This window comes from Neovison vison, chromosome 1 (genome assembly GCF_020171115.1).
Source record: "Neovison vison isolate M4711 chromosome 1, ASM_NN_V1, whole genome shotgun sequence".
Taxonomy (NCBI): domain Eukaryota; kingdom Metazoa; phylum Chordata; class Mammalia; order Carnivora; family Mustelidae; genus Neogale; species Neogale vison.
Genome location: NC_058091.1, coordinates 199445065 through 199465364, shown reverse-complemented (window position 1 = coordinate 199465364; position 20300 = coordinate 199445065). Strand labels below are relative to the sequence as shown.

Sequence of the window (20300 nt, the reverse complement as noted above, 5' to 3'; positions counted from 1 at the left end):
TATAGTCAAAACACCACACAATTTATAACACTTTGAAAAATATATTCAATCCACATCAATTTTCAAATCCTCTCAAAGGAAGGTACCATTATTGTATACAGTTCACCTTTACTTCTAAAACAGAAAAGATTGCAGACCAACATGCTTGATGTTGTTGGAGTTACACATATTAAATTATCCAGGTGTGGATAAAATGACGTTTTGATTTTTCCTGTGTTGTTTCTGCTAAAAATAATATCAAAAGATATGTATATATGACCACTGAAAAAAGATCACTTTAATTTGCCATCATTAAAACTATAAGAACAAATTAATGTACTTATATACCAAACACAGATATTACCAGTTTTAAAACTTGCTGAAATCGGTTCATAATATAAAAACATTTTATCCATGAGGTGGTTAAGTTATTTTTTTCTGAGAAGTCAGACAGTTCTAAGTCATTTTGGGTACATTTTATCATGTCCTCAAATAAGGCAGGCATATTGTTGCATATACTTTAAAAAAGGATGAAAAAATATTAGATTCAGACCCTCATCTGCTAGAAACAGAATCTTTACTAGGTAATTAAATTCAAGTAATTAAAAATTGATAATGTTAAGATTTAATATTTGAATTTAAAAGTCAGCAAAATCTTAACTTATTTTACCTCTTGTATTTCACAGTGTTGGCCAGATATTAGCAGGATTAAAGTAACTGTAGAAACTGTAGAGAGGAAATGGGACTACTAAAACTTATGCCACTGTATTGAGAGAAGAAAATCTTTCACACCAGGTCTTTCTTTCGCTTTCTGTGGGAGCAGAAACCTAAAAGAATCATTTTAGCCCCACTTGGCCTTTCACAAGGAAAACGTGGAACAGCACACAGGTTCATCTTCCTGATGACCATAATACCATCCCTAACAGGGTCACACTCCATGAAAGCTCAGGACAGTCGTTCTGGTTAGGGTTATGAACAACAACAACAAACTTTCTCCACATTAGGATTTAAAAAGCAAAACAAGTGTGCGATCTGAATTACAATGCCACTCTTTACACATTATACATTTAAAAAGTAAAGTCAGTTCTAATGATAAAGTTGGAAATTCTGTTGGAAATGGGACCTTTCACCCTTAAAAGATTTGCGCATCATTACGTTTTGGTTTAAACAATCTCTTCTGAAATTAGAGACTTGTGTAAAACCTCGTATTCAAATGGCAAGGGTTTTCAGCGGTAATGTGTAATGGGTACTTTGTAGATTTTTTATGCAAAGTTTTTCTTTTGGTCTTGAAATGAAAATAGATTGTTAGAGAACAATTTGCACTCCCAAGGCGAGATAGTACATCACGGCATTCTCGTTCTGAATTTAAATCTGGCTTTTCTGAGGAGGTTTGTGGGGAACTTCCTTTTAATTAGGGGGAAAAAAAAAAAAAGAGGCGTAAGAAGCTCTTCGCCGAAAACCCAAAATGTAAGTTTGAAATCTAGAATAAAAGTTTGCTTCTGTTCGGAGGAAAAAACCGGACATGATCGAGGGGGGCCGGGGGCCGGTGCAAGCGGCGGCTGCGCTGCAACGGGCGGTAGGACCGCGCAGACGCCGCTCGCCCCGCAGCGCCCGCGCGGGCTCCGTCAGGGCAATTAGAGGCGCGCCGGCCGCGCCGAGCAGGGCGCTGTCAGCCTTAATCTGCGCGCTGACGGGCAGCGCGAAGCCCGAGCTCAGCCCGCGGAAGCACGACCAGTGAACCCATATTGCTTTGACAGTTGCACTCATCTAGAAATAATGCAAAACGCTATTTAGATGTATATATCACGACCCTGTGCTCTAGGAAGAAAACAATCTAATGAGGGGCTGGGAGTCTGCTCGCCGACAACAAGCAGTTGGGAGACGTGTGGATGCATGCTCGAGTGTGGTGCCTTGGCTTCCCCTCCCCCGTCTCGCTCGTTCTCCTCTTACAGCTCTTCGTGCTTTATTCTGTGGGAGCGCCGCGTCAGAGCCGGCTTGAGGGAACTGGTCTTTGCCTCAGAGGCTTCGGTAAAGAATTTGAAAATGGACGGGAAGCTCTTCCAGGAAGTTAGCTCGTGACGGTCGGTGCCTGCAAAACACACAGATTCGGTTACGAGGTGGCCTCTCTCGGTGCCAAGGCACAGGCCGCCCGCCTTCCGCCCCGGGAGCCCGAGCCCCGCCCTCGGAGCCCGCGTCCCCCGCGATCCGGCGCCCGCTCCGCCACCGGCGCGCGTCCGCAGGCCCCTGGGCGCGGCCCCTCCAGGCCACACCTGTGCCCGAGGGTTCACTCTGCCCCCGCGGCCGAGGGCTGTCTACGTCCGCTCGCTGCGCATCTCCGCCCGCGGCCCCTGGGCCCGCCCGAGACCTCCGCAGCCTCCCGCCCGAGGCCCCTTCCCGCCCCTGAGAGGGAGGACGCGGCTGGGACACCCCCCGCGGAGTGCCCGAGGCGCGGCCAGGCGGCCCCAGGGCCTCAGCCCCTCCGGGCCAATCGAGGCGCTCGAAGGGAAGGGCCACTCCCTCTCCCGCTTCGAAACCACCCACTTCCCCAGGCTTCGCGCGCGCGCGCGGGGATTGGTTTCCCCTGCGCGCGGAATCCGGCATCTTCACCCATCCCGGAGCACCCACGTTTCTCCGCTTCTCAAGAGAATAAAACAAATCGGATTTTTCTTGCCTCTCTCGAAAGCTGTGCCGTTAGACATAATTTGTCTCAGCGAGGTCACCGCGACCAAATTACATGGGATGCTTCAGGAAGGTTCAGATTTTTTTTTAAAAGACTGTGCCTAGAACTGTCCTAGGAGGCTACATTTTAAAAGATTTTAGGGGCCAGTTTTAGAAAAGCTAAAAAAGTCTTTCCAAGCAGTGAGTACAAAAAGAGCATCTAGGCCTCCTATTTTGTCAGGAGGAATTCAACTTAGAAAATACAGGCTTAGTTTGTCACTTTACAGGGTTATTTTCTTTTACCACAGCTTCTTTCTGTTGATGTACAGTGCTTTTCAAGTCAAACCTTCCTTCAGTTTAACACAGGCAAAAAACAAAACAAGCAAACAAAAAATACCCCCCCAAAAAAACCAGTGATGTAGTCATAAGAACAGATGAGGATATTAATCGGTTTCGACTCCTTGTGATAACATATCATTTTGCCAGTCTCTTCATAACAATTTTTTAATTAGAAAATAAAAATAATAACGAAGACTCTACCATAGAAATGAGTGAATAGCTTTGAAACAGTTGAAATCACTTCCTAGATCACTCAATTATGCAGAGAGATACTGCCTGGAAGTCTTGGGATTCAGGGCCTCTGTCTGATACTTTAACATTGTTAATGATAATTCTTTAGTCTGTAATAGTAGGTCATTGCTATGGTTACTCTACAATGGTGCAACACTTTGCTTTCCCCTTCAGCTATTCGCTGAGACCTGGTAACCACATTTGTTGCCTAGCAACAGTTTTGTGACAGTATCACAATCTGGGAGTTACAACAATAAGGATGCTATGGCTGCAGTCGACCAGAGAGCAGAAAGCTACAGTCTGTGCATGGGACTAAAATGTGGGCGCTGGCCCTACCAGAGAACCCCTCTCTTAATGGGTGCCCTCACAAGGATGCTTTCTATCCTCTTCTCCTCTGCAATTTGGCCTTATGAACCTGCCCTGGGAACTACGATCTAGTGTTGAAGTCATATCCTGAGAAATATCTTCCAACACTACTGTATTCGGATTAAAAAATGAAGTCATTTGCTTACCCATTTTGGGCAAATTTCAATGTTACTCATTGGGAGAGAGAGATTAGTATAGGTTTATCCTGGCAAATCCTAAAGTGCCTGACTTGATTTTGACAAGTCTTCATAGAATTTTTTGGGCATATATATATGCCTGCCCTCATCAATAAGTGTGCAGACTTTTAAGTTCTTTAATATATATGTAACACCCAGGTATTTATTATTATATTTTTCACTGATTTGTTCATTTGACAATCTTAAAGAATTCTTTTGAATTTGGAGGCATTCATATTCTCCAAGCCCAAGTAAGCAGTTCTAGATATGCTCAGACAAACCTACTTTGGGTATATTTGAAAGGGGTTTAGTTTCTAGATAGGTTTATGAAATTCCTGTTCCTATTTCTATGGTGCTTGCAAATCTAGTTTCATTTCAATAACTAATTGCACTTATAATAATAAGATACTTCAAAGCCAATTGTATTTCTTTCTTTTGAAAGACTATTCTCAGATGCATACTACATGGCAGCACACATCCCCAAAAACAATAAGAAAAGAAAGAAAGAAAGAAAGAAAAAAAAAAAAGGTGTTAATTGTCTTCTTTCCCTTTCTCATTTCCCATGCTTCCAGACTGATTTGGCATTTCCTCCATAGTGATCACACTTACACTTACTAGTGTTACCAAGGCTATGATCAATTTGTAAGCTTTCTCAGGGAATTCTTCTCATAATTCCTCCCACCCCTTGAAAACCAATTCAATCTAGGAATCTAGAGGGACCTAAGGAGTCAATGGTCTGAAGCAATTTTAACTCCTTTATTTTTTTCTTTCCTGGTGACAATCTTTCTGAAGGATGAACAAATTTCCCTGGTGATAAAATCACTACAAAAGCTTTTTAGATTTAGCTTATGATGACTCTCTGCTTGATTAGTCCTGGGTTGAAAAGACCAAAGTCCCTGAGATAACTGAGTACCTGCACTGGCTCTCAACATTTACCCCTGCAATTTAAGAGTATAAATAATGAGAATGTGTGCTCTGTCAGAGGGAGGGAAATTGGTGGGAGTAAAGGTAATAAGCAAAGTGGTTTAGAAACTGAACTACAGAGAACCGAGTAGGGGTAGGAGAATTCTTCCTTAACTAAGGAGTAGTAAAGTGAATATTTTATATAAAAAATGGCTTTCTTTTTAAAATTTTTTGAAATAAGTTTTTTTTTTTTAAAGATTTTATTTATTTATTTGACAGCGATCACAAGTAGGCAGAGAGGCAGGCAGAGAGAGAGAGAGAGAGAGAGAGAAGCTGGCTCCCTGCAGAGCAGAGAGCCAGATGCAGGACTCTATCCCTGGACCCTGAGATCATGACCTGAGCCGAAGGCAGAGGCTTAACCCACTGAGCCACCCAGGCGCCCTTGAAATAGGTTTTTAATAATTTTATTAAAATAGCAGTTGGAAATTAGGTAATTGCATATCCACCTGGGGCTACATATATACATTTCAAGAACATGTCTGGAGATCTTTTTCAAAGAGTCAGAGCCAAAGTTCAATGAAAATATTTACAAATTAATATGACCATCTACCCATAGCAATGCTTAGATTATGGAAACTTTTGAGAGCAGCTTTCTAGTAGTTAAAAAATACACCATTTAAGGAGAAATGATTCAATCAGGGCAGAAGCACTAGCCCATAAAAGTGGAAAATTCAGGCTAGTCAAAAAAGCATCCATTTATTGATAAACTGCAATGATGTGTAGGTAATATGGAAAATCATTCAAAATAACAAAACTAACCATGTTACTTGAAGGATATAAACATGATTTTTAGTTTTTCCTTTAGGACAACTTTACCCTAATCAAAAGCTCCTCTTTTTAGGGACAATGAACTTGTTTTCACTTTCAGACCCCCACTTTCTTAATCTAGAGAGGTTCCCATATAGGAGTAAAGGGTTTCCCATATTAAATACCCACCATGTTCATAGGGGAAGCTTTTTGTATCTTTCTGAGATTGGCAGTCTTGCTCTTTCTGGATAATTCACTTTGGAGGCAAATTCAGTTTCCTAATCCACAGAATCAATTCAGTATCAAAATAAAAAGTACAGGGTCTCAGTGTTTCATTACAAAAAAGTGCCTTTGTTCAGTCTCAAGAAGTGATTCTTAATGGGCATGGTAGTGGCTTCTGGGGCATTTAGGAAATTTATAGTGATATTTTTGGTGGTCAGGATGGTTGGTAAGAACTATTGGCATTTAGAAGAAGACCAGGGAAGCTGGAAATCCTGCAATTTGCAAGGCAGTAGAGCACAATGAAGAATTGTCTTGCACCCCACACATCTTCCTTCCTCCCTCCTTCCCTCCCTTTCTTTGTTTTAAAGATTTTATTTATTTATTTGAGAGAGCGAGCTGGGGTGGGGAGGGAGAGGGAGAGGGAGAAGCAAGCAGACTCACCCCACTGAACAGGGAACCCCACATGGGGCTCAATGCCAGGACACTGGGATCATGACCTAAGCCAAAGGCAGATGCTTAACCAACTGAGACACCCAGGTGCCCCCCACATCGTTTGCAAACGTTCCACCAGCTATTCATGTAGTTGAAAACTCTATTTATAATTATATGGGATTAGAATTTAGATGTATTTAACAAATACTCTCAAAGTACTTTTGGCATCATTTGAACATACATAGAATTTTCTAGGAATCCGACTACCATGTAAATGGAAGGGATTTTGTACTTTATGTTGTTCAAAATATTAATAAGCAAGAGTGGTTTATATAATTACCAAGAATGGTTTACCCTATGAAAAAAATCTCATCACTGCCCATGAAAGCTGATGGTATCACTGCCCATGAAAGTTGAGTCACCAATAAGCACACCTGCATCAGCCCGCATTTGTAGCTGTTGAATCCGTGGTGATTTTATGTACAGGACTAAGTAACAGACTACTGTTATTATGCCTTCTTATGTAGAGTTTCTAGAGCACTTAAAATGTTGATATGCATATTATTTTTATTATGAGTTGCTTTTCTTTTATTCCTTCTATGTGTTAACTAGAGCATTATAATAATTTAGCTATCTTCTAAGTAGGTGGATCCTGTTATCTTTAGAATTAATTTCAAGATAATAAAAGCACTATGTAACATTTGTTTTAATGGGAGGTATTTAGATGATCAGTGTCATCTTAAATCAAAATGAATAGTTAATTTTTTTAAAAATTATATTATAGATTAATTTTCCCTATAATCTGAACTCCACTCTATCTCTTTTAGCCTATACAGCGCAGAGAATGCCTTTTATTTCTCTTAATGTTTCTTCCATACATATTGTTTGTCAATGATGTTATTCACTGTGAAATAACCAAAGGCAGGGACAGGATATCCTCCATAAAATACTACATTGAATATTTATCCTTTACCTATACCTGTTTAAAAAAAAAAAATGAACTGTAGCGAATTTCAAAGTCATAAAGATAGCACAAATGGTCAAAGGGATCAGAAACTTAAAGTATGAAGTATGAGACTGTATATCATATGAGAAAGATCAAATTGCTAAAATGTGTCATTTGTTTTCCCCAAAGACTATATATTTTGAAAAAAGTGTCTTATAATGGAACTGAGAAAGAGGGAGGCTACATTTATATAATAGCATTTAGAAATTAAAGAAAAAAATGGTTGGAAATAGCACTGAGAGTGGAATGCTCAAAGAATAGGATAAGAGAGAAGAAAACATTGCTGTATCTTCTGTCTTGTCTATTCCCTTTACTTCTCCCTGTGATGACTTCAATCCAAGTGTTTCTTACAAGTCTGCCTTGTCCACACTCCTCTTCACTTGATCTTAGTGCTTACATTTTTTTGGGCAAAAACTATGCCAAAATATGCTAGTAAGTTAGCAGCCAAAATCCTGATGTTTACTTTGGCAGATGTAGACTAGTCTGAAGCTGTACCTCATTTTACGCTGTAGATGTCTTAAAAACTTATATGTAAATAGAATTTCTGTAAATAGAATTTCTTTAAAGGAAGAAGTGGGTTATTTACCTCTTCAACGAATCTTTTAATAAAGTGAAGAAATGTCTGGGAAAGCAAATAATCATCCTTCAAGTGATATTACACACACACACACACACACACACACACACAGATACACACTGCAGACACAGACACTACACACACACACATACAATTTGCCAGAGATGAGGTTTACTAGTATAATAATGGACAGTCTAAGTTCTCACCAAAGAGATATTTAGAAGAATTTCTTGGTCAGCTATTTGCTATTCTAATTATTGCTTGTCGCCTTATTTTACATGGTCCTAGACTAAAGGGTCATGGAATAATTTCAACAATCTATGCATAATTTACATTTTACGGTCTGGTTTGGAATAGGGAATGTAACTGTTGACAGAGTCACTATTGAATACAAAACATAATTTTTATGTCTTTGTTTTGGGGCATGGGAAACTAGCATGTGATCCCCATTCTCTCACTGACAATCTCCAATTCCCTCCCTCACACACAAAAAGTTTTCCTTTTTAAAGCAATGGGTAATGAAACAATTTTGTTTCCTAAGATAAAGGGGAAGAGGGAAAAAAACTAGAAAGATATGAAACATTAATATTAACACGATAACATGTCTATGATACCTTCAAAATGACAAGGTTTGATTTAAAAAATTGATCTTTAACAAGAAAAAGGAATATGGGCAATTAGGAAGTAATGAAGACCCTGTCAATATAGCTATGTTGATAATAACAGGTAAGGGAATTCTTGAGAAAATCTAATTTATAAAAATCAAGAGGTCTGTAATATGCATTATTGAGTCCCACTGGGATTAACTAATGAACTTATGAGCTCACCAGCAGTTATTTTTAGAGAGTTATAAAGAATTAGAGAAATATCAGAGCACTGAAAAATAATGTGCCTTCTAAAAAGAAATAAAACGTAACTACTAAAATTCATTTTAAAATGAATTCTAGAGCTTCTAAGGAGAACATCATTAACCACCCCTCCCCCCGACAACTTACCAATATTTGGACAGAGAAGGGCTCCTAATGGAGACTCTCCCAAGTTAGAAACCGGAAGTGTGAGACTCAGCCACTGCTGGGGGATGGTAAATGGAGTGGGGTGGACTGTTCACTGTGACTGTGTGACGGAAAGACAGAGTAGCTTACTAAACATGTTGCATTGTCTTGTTAAATTGTGTAAGAAATAGGCAAATCTCTTTCCATTGTATAGAAAATGCAATACTGGTTAAAGCTGAAATTGTTGAGGCCTGAAGGCAAGTTGTCAAGCTTAACCAGAAATAAGAGACAGGCTGAAACAAAGACAGAAACTCAGTGGTAGAAACTTTGGAGTCACTTGCAGCTTCTGGGCATCCTGTCCTTTCCTTCAGCTTCTTTTCTAGATCTCTCATCTTTGGAAGAGGAGCTGGAGGTGGGGTGGAGGGTGAAGTGCGGGGTGGGTATGGCACAGGACATCTTAAGACCCAGGAAACAACTCTGGGCAGCCGACTTACTCTTAGGCAGAGCAGACAGCCTGCAGTAGCTGTGGTTCTCTGGCATTACACCTAGAAGACCTCTATTTCTAATCCACTGCCTAACCAATAAAAAATGAATAAATATATTTTTATTGCTTCAGTTGCCTATCAAACCCAGATAGCTGGTGTAGAAGTGCTTTCTTTGGTTTTAATTCTTGTCCCATGTACTACTCCTACTATTGCCATAAGGCCTGACCTCCAGGGATACTGTTTCCTTTTAAAATTTGAGACTAGGTGTGGCAAATGCTCCCTTTTACCAGTTTCCCTTTGTCATTTTCCAAAGTAACTTTACTAAGGGACTGTAAGAGAATAGAGCCCTGAACAAAGGAATGCACAGAACCAAAAATATAGTTATTTCTGTTAAGTACAGGTTCCTAATTCTATTATTCCTAACACAATCATCAGCGAAGAGCTTTACTGGACTCCTTCCTTCCTTTTCTTTTCTTTCTTTCTTTCTTTCTCTCTTTCTCTATCTATTTTCTGGACTCCATTTTATTTTATTTTATTTTTTAAAAGGTTTTATTTATATATTTGGCAGACAGATCACAAGCAGGCAAAGAGGCAGGCAGAGAGAGAGGAAGGGAAGCAGGCTCCCCGCAGAGCAGAGAGCCCGATGCAGGGCTCAGGGCTCGATCCCAGGACCCTGAGATTATGACCTGAGTGGAAGGCAGAGGCTTTAACCCATTGAGCCACCCCTGGACTCCATTTTAAAACAACGCTCTGCCAAACAGGGCTGGTACCACCTGACAGGTATCTTGTCAGGCTTCCCTTTCTCCTGGCTTTTCTGTCTGTTACTAGAAGATACCTATGACTTACAGCTGCTAGTTTCACTCTGCATGTATCGGGGGAAGGGGAGGAGCTAGGGAGAGTGGAGGAAGTGAGGGAGAAAGGGAATGAACTACAAAATAATTCCCTTATTTCAAAGTCAAACCAAACCAAACCAAACCAAACCAAACCATACCATTTACTAGTTGAAATATTCTTTTGTGGTCCTCCTCTCTCAATCATGGAGTCTACTCTAAATAATATGCATTTTTAAAGATTTTATTTATTTATTTGGCAGACAGAGATCACAAGTAGGCAGAGAGAGAGAGAGAGAGAGAGGAGGAGGCAGGCTCTCTGCTAAGCAGAGAGCCCGATGCGGGGCTCAATCCCAGCACCCTGGGATCATGACCTGAGCTGAAGGCAGAGGCTTTAACCCGCTGAGCCCACCCAGGCATCCCTAAATAATATATTTTGTGGACAGACAGTTTTTCCAGAGATTCTGTGACTGATTAATTTATACATTCATACATGTATTTATTGTTTGTCAGGGACTATTTCTTGGGGCTGAGGACGCAGTGGTGGACATGATGTCGAAATGCCCCACTCTTACAGAATTCATGATAGTGCAGACGGTAGATAATAAACAAGTAAACCAGTGAACATGACCATTTCTGAGAGTCAGAACACTGTGCAGAAAACACCACAAGGGGATGTGAAGAGAAAGAGGAAGGCATATGAGGTGGGATGAGGGGAGATAGTCATCAATTTAGAAGGGGTGAAGACTTCTGACTTGAGACCTGAATGGCAAGGCAGACAAAGGTCTGGGGCCAGAGTGCAGCGGCCGAGAGAGTTCTGGAGGAGCGGGAGCAGGAGCAGGGGTTCTGAGGAGGAAAGGGCTTCTCACAGTTGAGGAACTGAAACACTAGAGTGCTGGAGCACTGTGGGTCAGGAGGAAGTGGTAGAAGACCACTTGGGCAGCTCCCAACCCACAGGAGGTATCGAAGGCCATAGTGAAAGGTTTGGATTTTATTCCAAGTGCAGTGAAGGGGCTGTTTGCAGAGTTTTGAGCAGAGGAGAATGAAATCTGACTTGTGTTATAAAAAAAAATACAGGGTGATAAGTGAATGGTGAATGGATTATGGGGAGTTCGAATGAAGGACTACATTCATCCTGATTGCATTTATCGACTCCACCCACCTCTAGAGTATTCTCCGGGGCACACTCTTCTACACACTTCGGAGTATAAAATCCCTTTACTGCTAGTTCACATAAATAAATTAATGACATAGTAATAGTAATATGCAGTAAGAGTTGAAAGAGACTAATAAAATAATATTTCCAAGAACTGAATACAAAACGGAGCATTTCCCTAACAATTTTGCCCTTGTGATTTATGCTGATACCTCTGCTTTCTCAGCCCTTAGAAGCACTGGTGTGTGTGGTGGGAAGGTACTGGGAGGGAGAATATGCTGTCACAGCATTGTATTTCTGCAAGCAGTCCAGAGGAAAATGCTGGGCTTACTCTCCATGCAGGCATTTCCACTGAGTTCTTCATTTCTATGAATGGACACAACATTCTCTTAACTACTCCAGCTCAAAGCCTCTCAGCCATCTTTCATTTTTCCTCCTCCCTTGTTTGTGATCTTCTGATCCAGTTACCAAATCCTGACAGCAAAGTTTTTCCAATCTCCTCTCCCTTTCTAATCCCTCTATTATCACTCTAGATTTAATGACCCATCATTTAGGTTTTTGAAACTTTCTCCTAACTCATTTCATTGCCTTCAACCTCTCCTTTATTTTGTACCAGACTTGCTACCAGATGAAAAACTCTAAAGTATCATTTGTGTCATATGCCTCTTTCTCTGTTCAAAAATATCCAACAGTTTCCATAACCTATTAAATCAAGTAGAAATTCCTTAAAGTTTTCTATTATCTGGCTCCAGGCTTCTTTTCTCAGTTTATTTCCCAATTCTTCTCTAAGTATCCCCTATCCTCCCAGGCCCTGCTCATTTAACATTTTTTTTTTTTTTGCTTTGGGATATATTTTTTTCAATTTATTTATTTTCAGAAAAACAGTATTCATTATTTTTCAATTAACATTTTAAAAAACTTTTCAGAATCTCACGGACTGGACATCTGTGATTCTGAAGTTCAGCCAGAGAAGAAATTATCATTGTAAAGTTCTGAAGAGGCTGCGGTCAAACTTTACTCATTTTTAATGCAGATTGATAAATATACCTTATGTTGAAGTATATGTTAGCTTTTGGAGTTAAGAAAGAAATTCCTTTAAAATTGGAATATAATGACAGTTGGACACTCTATAACTAAAAGCTGAAGGAAGTTACAATGTTTTTCTTGCTCTCTTCAAAAAACTGATGAGGTGATGATCCACAGTCCATTAGCGACTAGTTGATAAGCACTGACAAATACTCAAGTATCTTCCAGATCTCTTTAGCTAAAATGTTGTGCTTATCTAGTAAATACAATTTGCCAGCATCAAAAAGGGGTTTAGATAAGTGTCAGAACTGAGAACTCTTAGAAAATTTTAACTGTAATTATTTGAGAGCTTGTATTCCCAAGATGTAGTTGGCTTGATCTAAATTTAGATGCAGATAGAAACATACCAAATATAAAAGTAAAGACGTGGAAAGGACTCTGGATAAAATTTTATCCAACAGTTTTATCTCATAGGTAAGAAATCTAAAGTTAAGAGAGGTTGTAACAGGCCAAAGGCACACAGACATTTTGCACATATACAGTCAGTATTTACAAATTAATAGGACACTGAAATAGTAAAATATTTCAGAAGATGTATGTCTGATTGCTTTAAGATCCAGTTCAATATTTATTCCTCTAATAAGCTGTCTTTGGTTAGCTTTACCCCATAGCAGCTACTCCCTTTATGTTTTGGTATTTTTATATAGTGTATACTGTACTGTCATCTATTTGTTCTGTTTAGTTATTTCATGTATGAAAAATACCTTGCTTTATCTCCATATTCTTTGGTGGTGGTGGGTAATGCTTCAAAACATTTTATCCCAGAAATCATGGTTGAGGACTAATAGATGTTTGTTATATAAACAACTGCCTGAAACAGAATTCACCAGAAAACTGATCCTTATTAAATGCTATTAAAATAAAATAAAGCATAAAATCATAAGCCTTTTCTGTGGTTTTTGCACTATTTTAACAATAATTCCCACTTTAAAATTAGAGAAAAGGAGTCATACAGAAGATCAGGGCAGTAAAAACTTGTGAATTTGGAAAGCAAAGTGCTAGTGGTATTCAGAATACATAGATAAACTACTATATGAACTTTTGTAACCACGCCATCCTTTATATTGTTTTGTCAGTCTTTCAAAAGCAGATACGTTTGTTTTGCAGCCAACAGAAGGAGGAAGAAAGCAGAGAGGAAAGAGGACACAGTAAAGTAATCATTATAGATTGTCCAAGTCACTTAAAATATTTGGAATTATACTAAAGCGTATAGTCCAATTTGGGGAGAACTGATATATTTACAATACTGAGTCTTTCAATCAATGACCATTATATATTTTGCCACTTATTTAGATCATTTTTTATGCTTCTTAATGAGGCTTTATCATTTTCTCCATAGAGAATTTGAACTCATTTTTAGATTAATTAAACTATTAAGTATGCTTTTTATTTTGAGATAATTTTGAGATAATTAGATTCATAAACACTTGTAAGAAATAACAGATTCATTCAGTGCCCCTTTTATACTTTTCGTCAATAGTAGTATCTTATAACACCATAATATAATATGAGAGTGGTCTAGTTTTTTTCTAGTCTTTTACAGCCCTGGTCACTTCTCTGCCGGCCCCTCCCTCACTAATCTGTTCTCCATTTCTATAATTTTGTCACTTCAAGGAAGTTATATACATGGAATTATACAGTATATAATATTTTGGGATTGGCTTTTTCACTCATGTTAGTTCTTTGGAGATTTAGCCAGATTGTTTTGTATCAAGAAATTGTTCCTTTATATTGCTGAGTAGTATTCCATGGTATGGATGTAATACAGTTTGTTTAACTATTCTGGGTTGTTTCCAGTTTTGGGGTTATTATGAATAAAGCTTCTATAAACATTCATGGACAAATTTTTATGTGCAATAATATTCATTTTTCTGGGATAAATGCTCAAGAGTGCACATGCTATATATTAGTTACAAGTTCAGTTTTTAAAGAAACTGCCCACTATTTTCCAGAGTCATTGTACCACCAGATGGTCAACCATGTCAATGTAACCGAGTACCAGGAAAAACTTGGACACCAAGGCTTAGGTGAGCTTCCCTGATCTGCAATACTCTGTGTGTCTTCTCACATACTGTTGCTAAAAGAAGACAGCACTGTTTGTGACTTGACTTGAAGAGGCCCACTGGGAACTCATCCTTGGAACTTTCCTACACTGTGCCTTACATGTCTCTTCCTCGTCTGATTTTAATATGTACCTTCCTTCTGCTATACTAGACTCACTGTGAGTAGAACAGCTTTCAGTGAGTTCTGTATTTCTGGCAAATGATCAAACCTGAAGGTAGTCTTAGGGACACCAAGTTGCGACTGGTGTCAGAAGTGACAGTGGTCTTGGGGATTCTAGAAGTTTATATCTACAAAAAAATCTTGCTGGGATTTTGACAGGAATTATGTTAAGCCTGTACACCAATCTGGAGAGAAATAACATCTTTACTATGCTGAGTGACTGAATCTTCAAACATGATATATTTCTTAGCTTTACTTTTTAGTACTGCATATTTGGTGATACTACTATAAATAGACCTTTAAATACTTGTTGTTGGCATATAGAAATACAATTGACTTTTGTATAATGATTTTGTATCCAGCAACCTTGCTAAGTTACACATTTCATCCAAAAGATTTATCTATAGATTTTGAATATTCTATATAAATGATCATAACATATGTGAAAAACTTCATTCTTTTCTTATTCTTATAGCTTTTATTTCCTCCAGTTATAAATTAAGGAAAACTTTTAAAATAGCCTCAAATATATTTATACCACTAACTACTGAGATGAGTAAAATATCACATAAGGCAAATTATTATTAATAATATAAAGCTGGCATGAAATGACATTTTCTATTTTCATTGATTTCTTGATGTTAGACTTAAAAAAGACCTAGCTCTGTCAGGTCATGTCATCTAGTTACTGACTGTTGGTCATGAAAGCTTTCTCTTACCTTAAAACAGACACTCACAGCTTCTAGAGTGTCATTTATGTTCCTAACAATGTGATTTCTTTTCATCTTAGTTAGTAATGTAGAAATAGACTATTTTTGTTACCTTCAACAACCTCCAAGTCTAGAGTTGCCCTCACGCTGTCTGGTAATACCTTAATTTCCTTACTAGTTCTCTTCTCCAAAGATTTCCTCTCTGAGTATCTAAGGAAAAAAAATCCCAGGATGCCACTGCCTTGCACATGGGAGGAATCTTTAGAGGATCCCGAACTTCTTGACACAACAGGATTAATACATAAAGAATGACATCTTCTATTAAGATAAAGATGCACCGATTTTAGTTAAATATATATATTCACAAATAAATAAGCATAGTAAATTCCTATTATGGACTAGTTTAGAAAATGACATGGAAACATATTAGACAAGACTGATTACTAAATACCACATTGTATTTCAGATAATCAGGATAGGGAAAATTCATGAGCACTTAAAATAGGTTCCACTAGGGACTGATTTACAATAAAGACTGAATAGAACAAGATATGGCTTAATGATTACTAGAAAGAGTTATGAAGATTATTTATAATTATAATCCTTACTGTACTTATACTGAACTTTATCCTAAAAACATTTAAAACTCTAACTGGGCTTTCCATATAGATTTTTGTGCAACTGTCCAGAAGACTTTGAGGCTGAAATCTTTTATTATTGCTCATGGAGCTTCTCAGGAATTAAATTTACTTCTGGGTTTGTAAAAACGTTCTCTTTTGTTTTCTTTTCTTTTCTCTCCCCTCTTTCTTTTCTTTTCTCTTCATTTCTTTCTTTCTTTCTTTCTTTCTTTCTTTCTTTCTTTCTTTCAGAGAGAGAAAGAGAGAGAGAGAGGAGGGGCAAGGGGACAGAGAGAATCTTAGCAGGCTCCATGCCCAGTGAAGCAGGACCCTGAGATCATGATCTGAGCCAAAATCAAGAATTGGATACTTGACTGAATGAGGCACCCAGGAGCCCCTAGGTTTGTAGATACTTTTAACTGAGGTGTGAGATGCTGTAATGGATGGAGAATATATTTTACATGTGTTACAGAATTTGACAAGTACATAATATTCCCACTTCTTTGTTTTGTATATTGGCTCTAAGTAACATTATAAATTTAATTATAATTGAAAGTCCTTTCGCCCATATTTACTTTTTTTTTTTTAGATTTTATTTATTTATTTGACAGAGCAAGACACAGCAAGAGAGCGAACACAAGCAGGGTGAGTGGGAGAGGGAGAAGCAGGCTTCCCACTGAGCTGGGAACCTGATGTGGGGCTTGATCCCAGGATCTGGGATCATGACCTGAGCTGAAGGCAGATGCTTAACTGTCTGAGCCACCCAGGCTCCCCCCCTCCCAATATTTACTTACTTAAATATTTTATTTATTTATTTTATATATAGAGTCTGAGCTGGGGGAGGGGCAGAGAGAGCAGAAGAGAGAATCCTAAGCAGACTCCATCCACAGTGAGTGGGCTCAACACTGGGATCCTGAGATCGTGTCCTGAGCCAAAATCAAGAGTTGGGTGCTTAACTGACTGAGTCGCCCAGGCTCCCCCTCCCCCAAGTATTTTAAAATCAGGGTGAGAATTATTACTTGGATCTTGTTAAAGTAGCAATGGCTAGGCATTATTTCTCAAAGAATATCAAATGTATCCTTTGGGTATCATTGATATGTGGAGAGAATCTATTATTTTACTTCTATTCCACAGACAAAATTTAAAAAGTCATACTGATGAAAAAGCCCGTGGATCCACTTGCAAGGTTAACAAAGGTGGAGGATTAATTCACACGGTAAAAAAGAAAGATGCTGATTATTGAAAATAAGATGTCTTTAGTTAGTCAGATTTCAGAGCTTCTGGGTCAATAATTTATATCCATTAGTAGAAAAATGAAGAGAGGAAAACTTCCCTTTTTAAAAGAAGTTGCAAATGAAGGAAAACCTACATTATCAAGACAAAAAAGTGCGTTAGGAGTCCCATTAATAAAGAATGCTATAACCCATATACTAGAAAAATACATTTACAAATTGTGAAAAGAGAGGTTAAAAGTTATATGCCTTTATAGTGATTTAATAGTGAAAAATTTTAATAGTGTCATTATGTAAGAAAATAGTAGCAGAGTTACTTTTGCTTGTTTAATAGTTACTTATCCATATCTGTTATTGAAAAAAGCGTCTGAGATGACTTGTATATATAGGTTATAGCAGAAGAGAAGACAAAGGAATGAAGAGTAAAAGGAGTTAGAAAAACAGGATAAAGGCAGGGAGAAGGCGAGATGAATACATGAGGCTGATTAGTACAAAGACGTGTACAACTGATGGACGACGACCAAAATTTGACTGAACTTCCTATTAACCAATACAAAGAAGGTTATACAGCAGATGACGATGCACTGTACCTAGGTGGTAAAAGCAAACCAGGTATGAAGAATAGCTGTCTTTACACTTATGTCCTTAGTGCAAGACTTATGCTACAACACTACAGAGCAACTTGGGAGAAATCACCCAGAGGACATGCAAATAATGTGTTTCAGGTGACCTGATAGTCTGTAATAGTCTGGCTTGTTCAAGAGAAAAATTAATCCCATCTAAAGGAATGGATGGACTGTATCTCCTTTATACAACTCCATTATTTTTTTGATAATTGTATTATCTATATTTTTGCCCAGTAAGATTTGAGCAACAGAAAGTCTGAGGTTGTTACCTTCAACCTCCAAGTCTTGAAGTGCCCTCACGCTGTCTGGTAATACTTTAATTTCCTTACTAGAACTTGGACGACATTATGTTTGCTATTTTGGGGTCATCAATATGCTTTTATAGCTATCCCAGAGGTTATGAAGTCCAACGAGGTTAGGTGCCCGAACAGATATTTCCTCTACAAGAAATAGGGGCTAAGGGAGTACCTGTGGGGGAGAAAAGGCCAAGATTTGCTCAAAAAAAAAAAAAAAAAACCAAACCAAAACAAAAAAAAAACCCCTCACTTCATTTTAACTGAATAATAAGTAAATATAAAGGTCCTATATGGGAGAGCACATCTGTAAAACTTTCAGCTTAGGTATGACTGTAGCTACATATCATTACTAATAAATAACCCACAGAGGGGTGCCCTGGCTGGCTCAGTCAGTGGAACATGCAACTCTTTGTCTCTGGGTCATGAGTTCAAGCCCCATGCTGGACCTAGTACTTAAAAAAAAATAGCCCACAGAATGTGGAGGATTTTAAAAATTCATTTTTAAGCTAGGAGGTTTAAAGTTGTAGTATGGTTGTAATATGTATTCCTAGTAACTATTATATAATTAAGAAACAAAAGTTAAGGAGTGCCTGGGTGGCACAGTCAGTTAAGCATCTGACTCTCAGTTTTGGCTCAGGTCATGATCTCCTGGTTGTGGAATCAAGACCCACCTCCGTCTCTGAGCTCAGCACGGAGTCTGTTTCAGATTCTCTCTCCCTCTCTCTTGTTCTCTCTCTCTCTCTCGCTCAAATACATAAATAAATCTTTTTTTTAAAAAAGTAAAAATTAAAATTAACTGTTTCCTGTGTTCCTGGCACCGGACTCGGCACCGGACTAAGCACCTTATCACACTAGTTCATGTAAACCTGGGAATAATTTTTGCAAAGCAGATGGTGCTGCCATTGTGCTGGTGAAAAACTGCAGTCTGAAGAGGTTACGGTGCTTGCGAAAGGTCACAGTGCCAGTAAATAAGAACATAAGCTCTACAAAGGCAGGGACTTCGTTTTGTTCACTCTTTATTCCTATTTTTTTTTTAAAGATTTTATTTATTTATTTGATAGACTGAGATCGCAAGCACGCAGAGAGGCAGGCAGAGAGAGATAGGAGGAAGCAGGCTCCCTGCTGAGCAGAGAGCCCGATGTGGGGCTCGATCCCAGGACCCTGAGATCACAACCTGAGCCGAAGGCAGCGGCTTAACCCACTGAGCCACCCAGGCACCCCGCCCTTTATTCCTATTGTCTAGGGCCATGTCTGACACCTAAAAGCCTCTGCATAAATATCCACTGAAAGAGTGAAGTCCAAATGCCAGACTATTAAGGTCTACAACACAGGGTAACTAGGGTATAAGCCAATACTTGGTTCCAGTTTAAGGTAGCTGATCCCTTACTTTATTCTTTTTTTTTTTTTTTTTTAAAGATTTTATTTGTTTATTTGACAGAGATCACAAGTAGACAGAGAGGCAGGCAGGGAGAGAGAGAGGGAAGCAGACTCCCTGCTGAGCAGAGAGCCCGATGCGGGACTCGATCCCAGGACCCTGGGATCATGACCTGAGCCGAAGGCAGAGGCTTTAACCCACTGAGCCACCCAGCCGCCCCCCTTACTTTATTCTTAAAGTAATGAGCCCTACGGCGTTACTTCTCGTTTCAGTAGGTTAAGTGGGAAAAGGAGAGTATTGCTGGTATGCCAATGCAGACTTTAAGAAGACATTTTGGTTCAAGATTCTTTTTTCCATTTTCATACTCTTTTCCTGAGCTGGTAAGCTCAACTAGATCAAAGAATGGGTTTGAATGCTAAATGATTCACCTAGTTTTATAGGATAAATATTCTCTACATATCACAGTACAGACTGGATCCTGTAAAGGGTTCAGGAACGTTCACAATTACCCTCTGTTGACCAGAGGGGAATAACACTAGAATATGTGGAAGCTTCAGCAAGAGAATAGCCCAAACTGGAAGCATCTTCTTACCAGTAGGTAACCAGTATACCACAGGCAAAAAAGAATGCAAACATTTAATGCATTTTTCTATTTAATTTCCATCAACATTCTTCTCCTTTCCTCATTGCCTCATGAATTTTATCTTTTTTTTTCCAATTTATTTATTTTCAGAAAAACAGTACTCATTATGAATTTTCTCTTTTAAAGCCAGATGAAAACTTGCTATAAGACCCAGTTTTCTTTTTCTTTTTAAAGATTTTATTTATTTATTTGAGTGGGCGGGGGAGTGGGAGAGGGAGAAGCAGACTTCCTGCTGAGCAGGGAGCCTGATTCTGGGCTCAATTCCAGGACCTTGGAATCATGACCTGAGCCATGGCAGACGCTTAACGACTGAGCCGCCCAGGCACCCTAGGC

At 38.8% G+C, this 20300-nt stretch overlaps 1 protein-coding gene across 2 annotated transcripts in view; it reads right to left on the bottom strand.

Annotated features, from left to right (window-relative positions):
* Positions 1-253: 253 nt before the first annotated feature.
* The window catches only part of FAM172A (family with sequence similarity 172 member A), a 434833-nt gene continuing 414786 nt past the window's right edge, over positions 254-20300 (bottom strand). For both annotated transcript variants that reach the window (XM_044265562.1, XM_044265569.1), the window contains one exon: positions 254-2068. In XM_044265562.1, coding sequence (XP_044121497.1) covers positions 1926-2068 — 143 coding nt within the window. In that variant the 3' untranslated portion in view covers positions 254-1925. The remainder of the gene's footprint in view (positions 2069-20300) is intronic.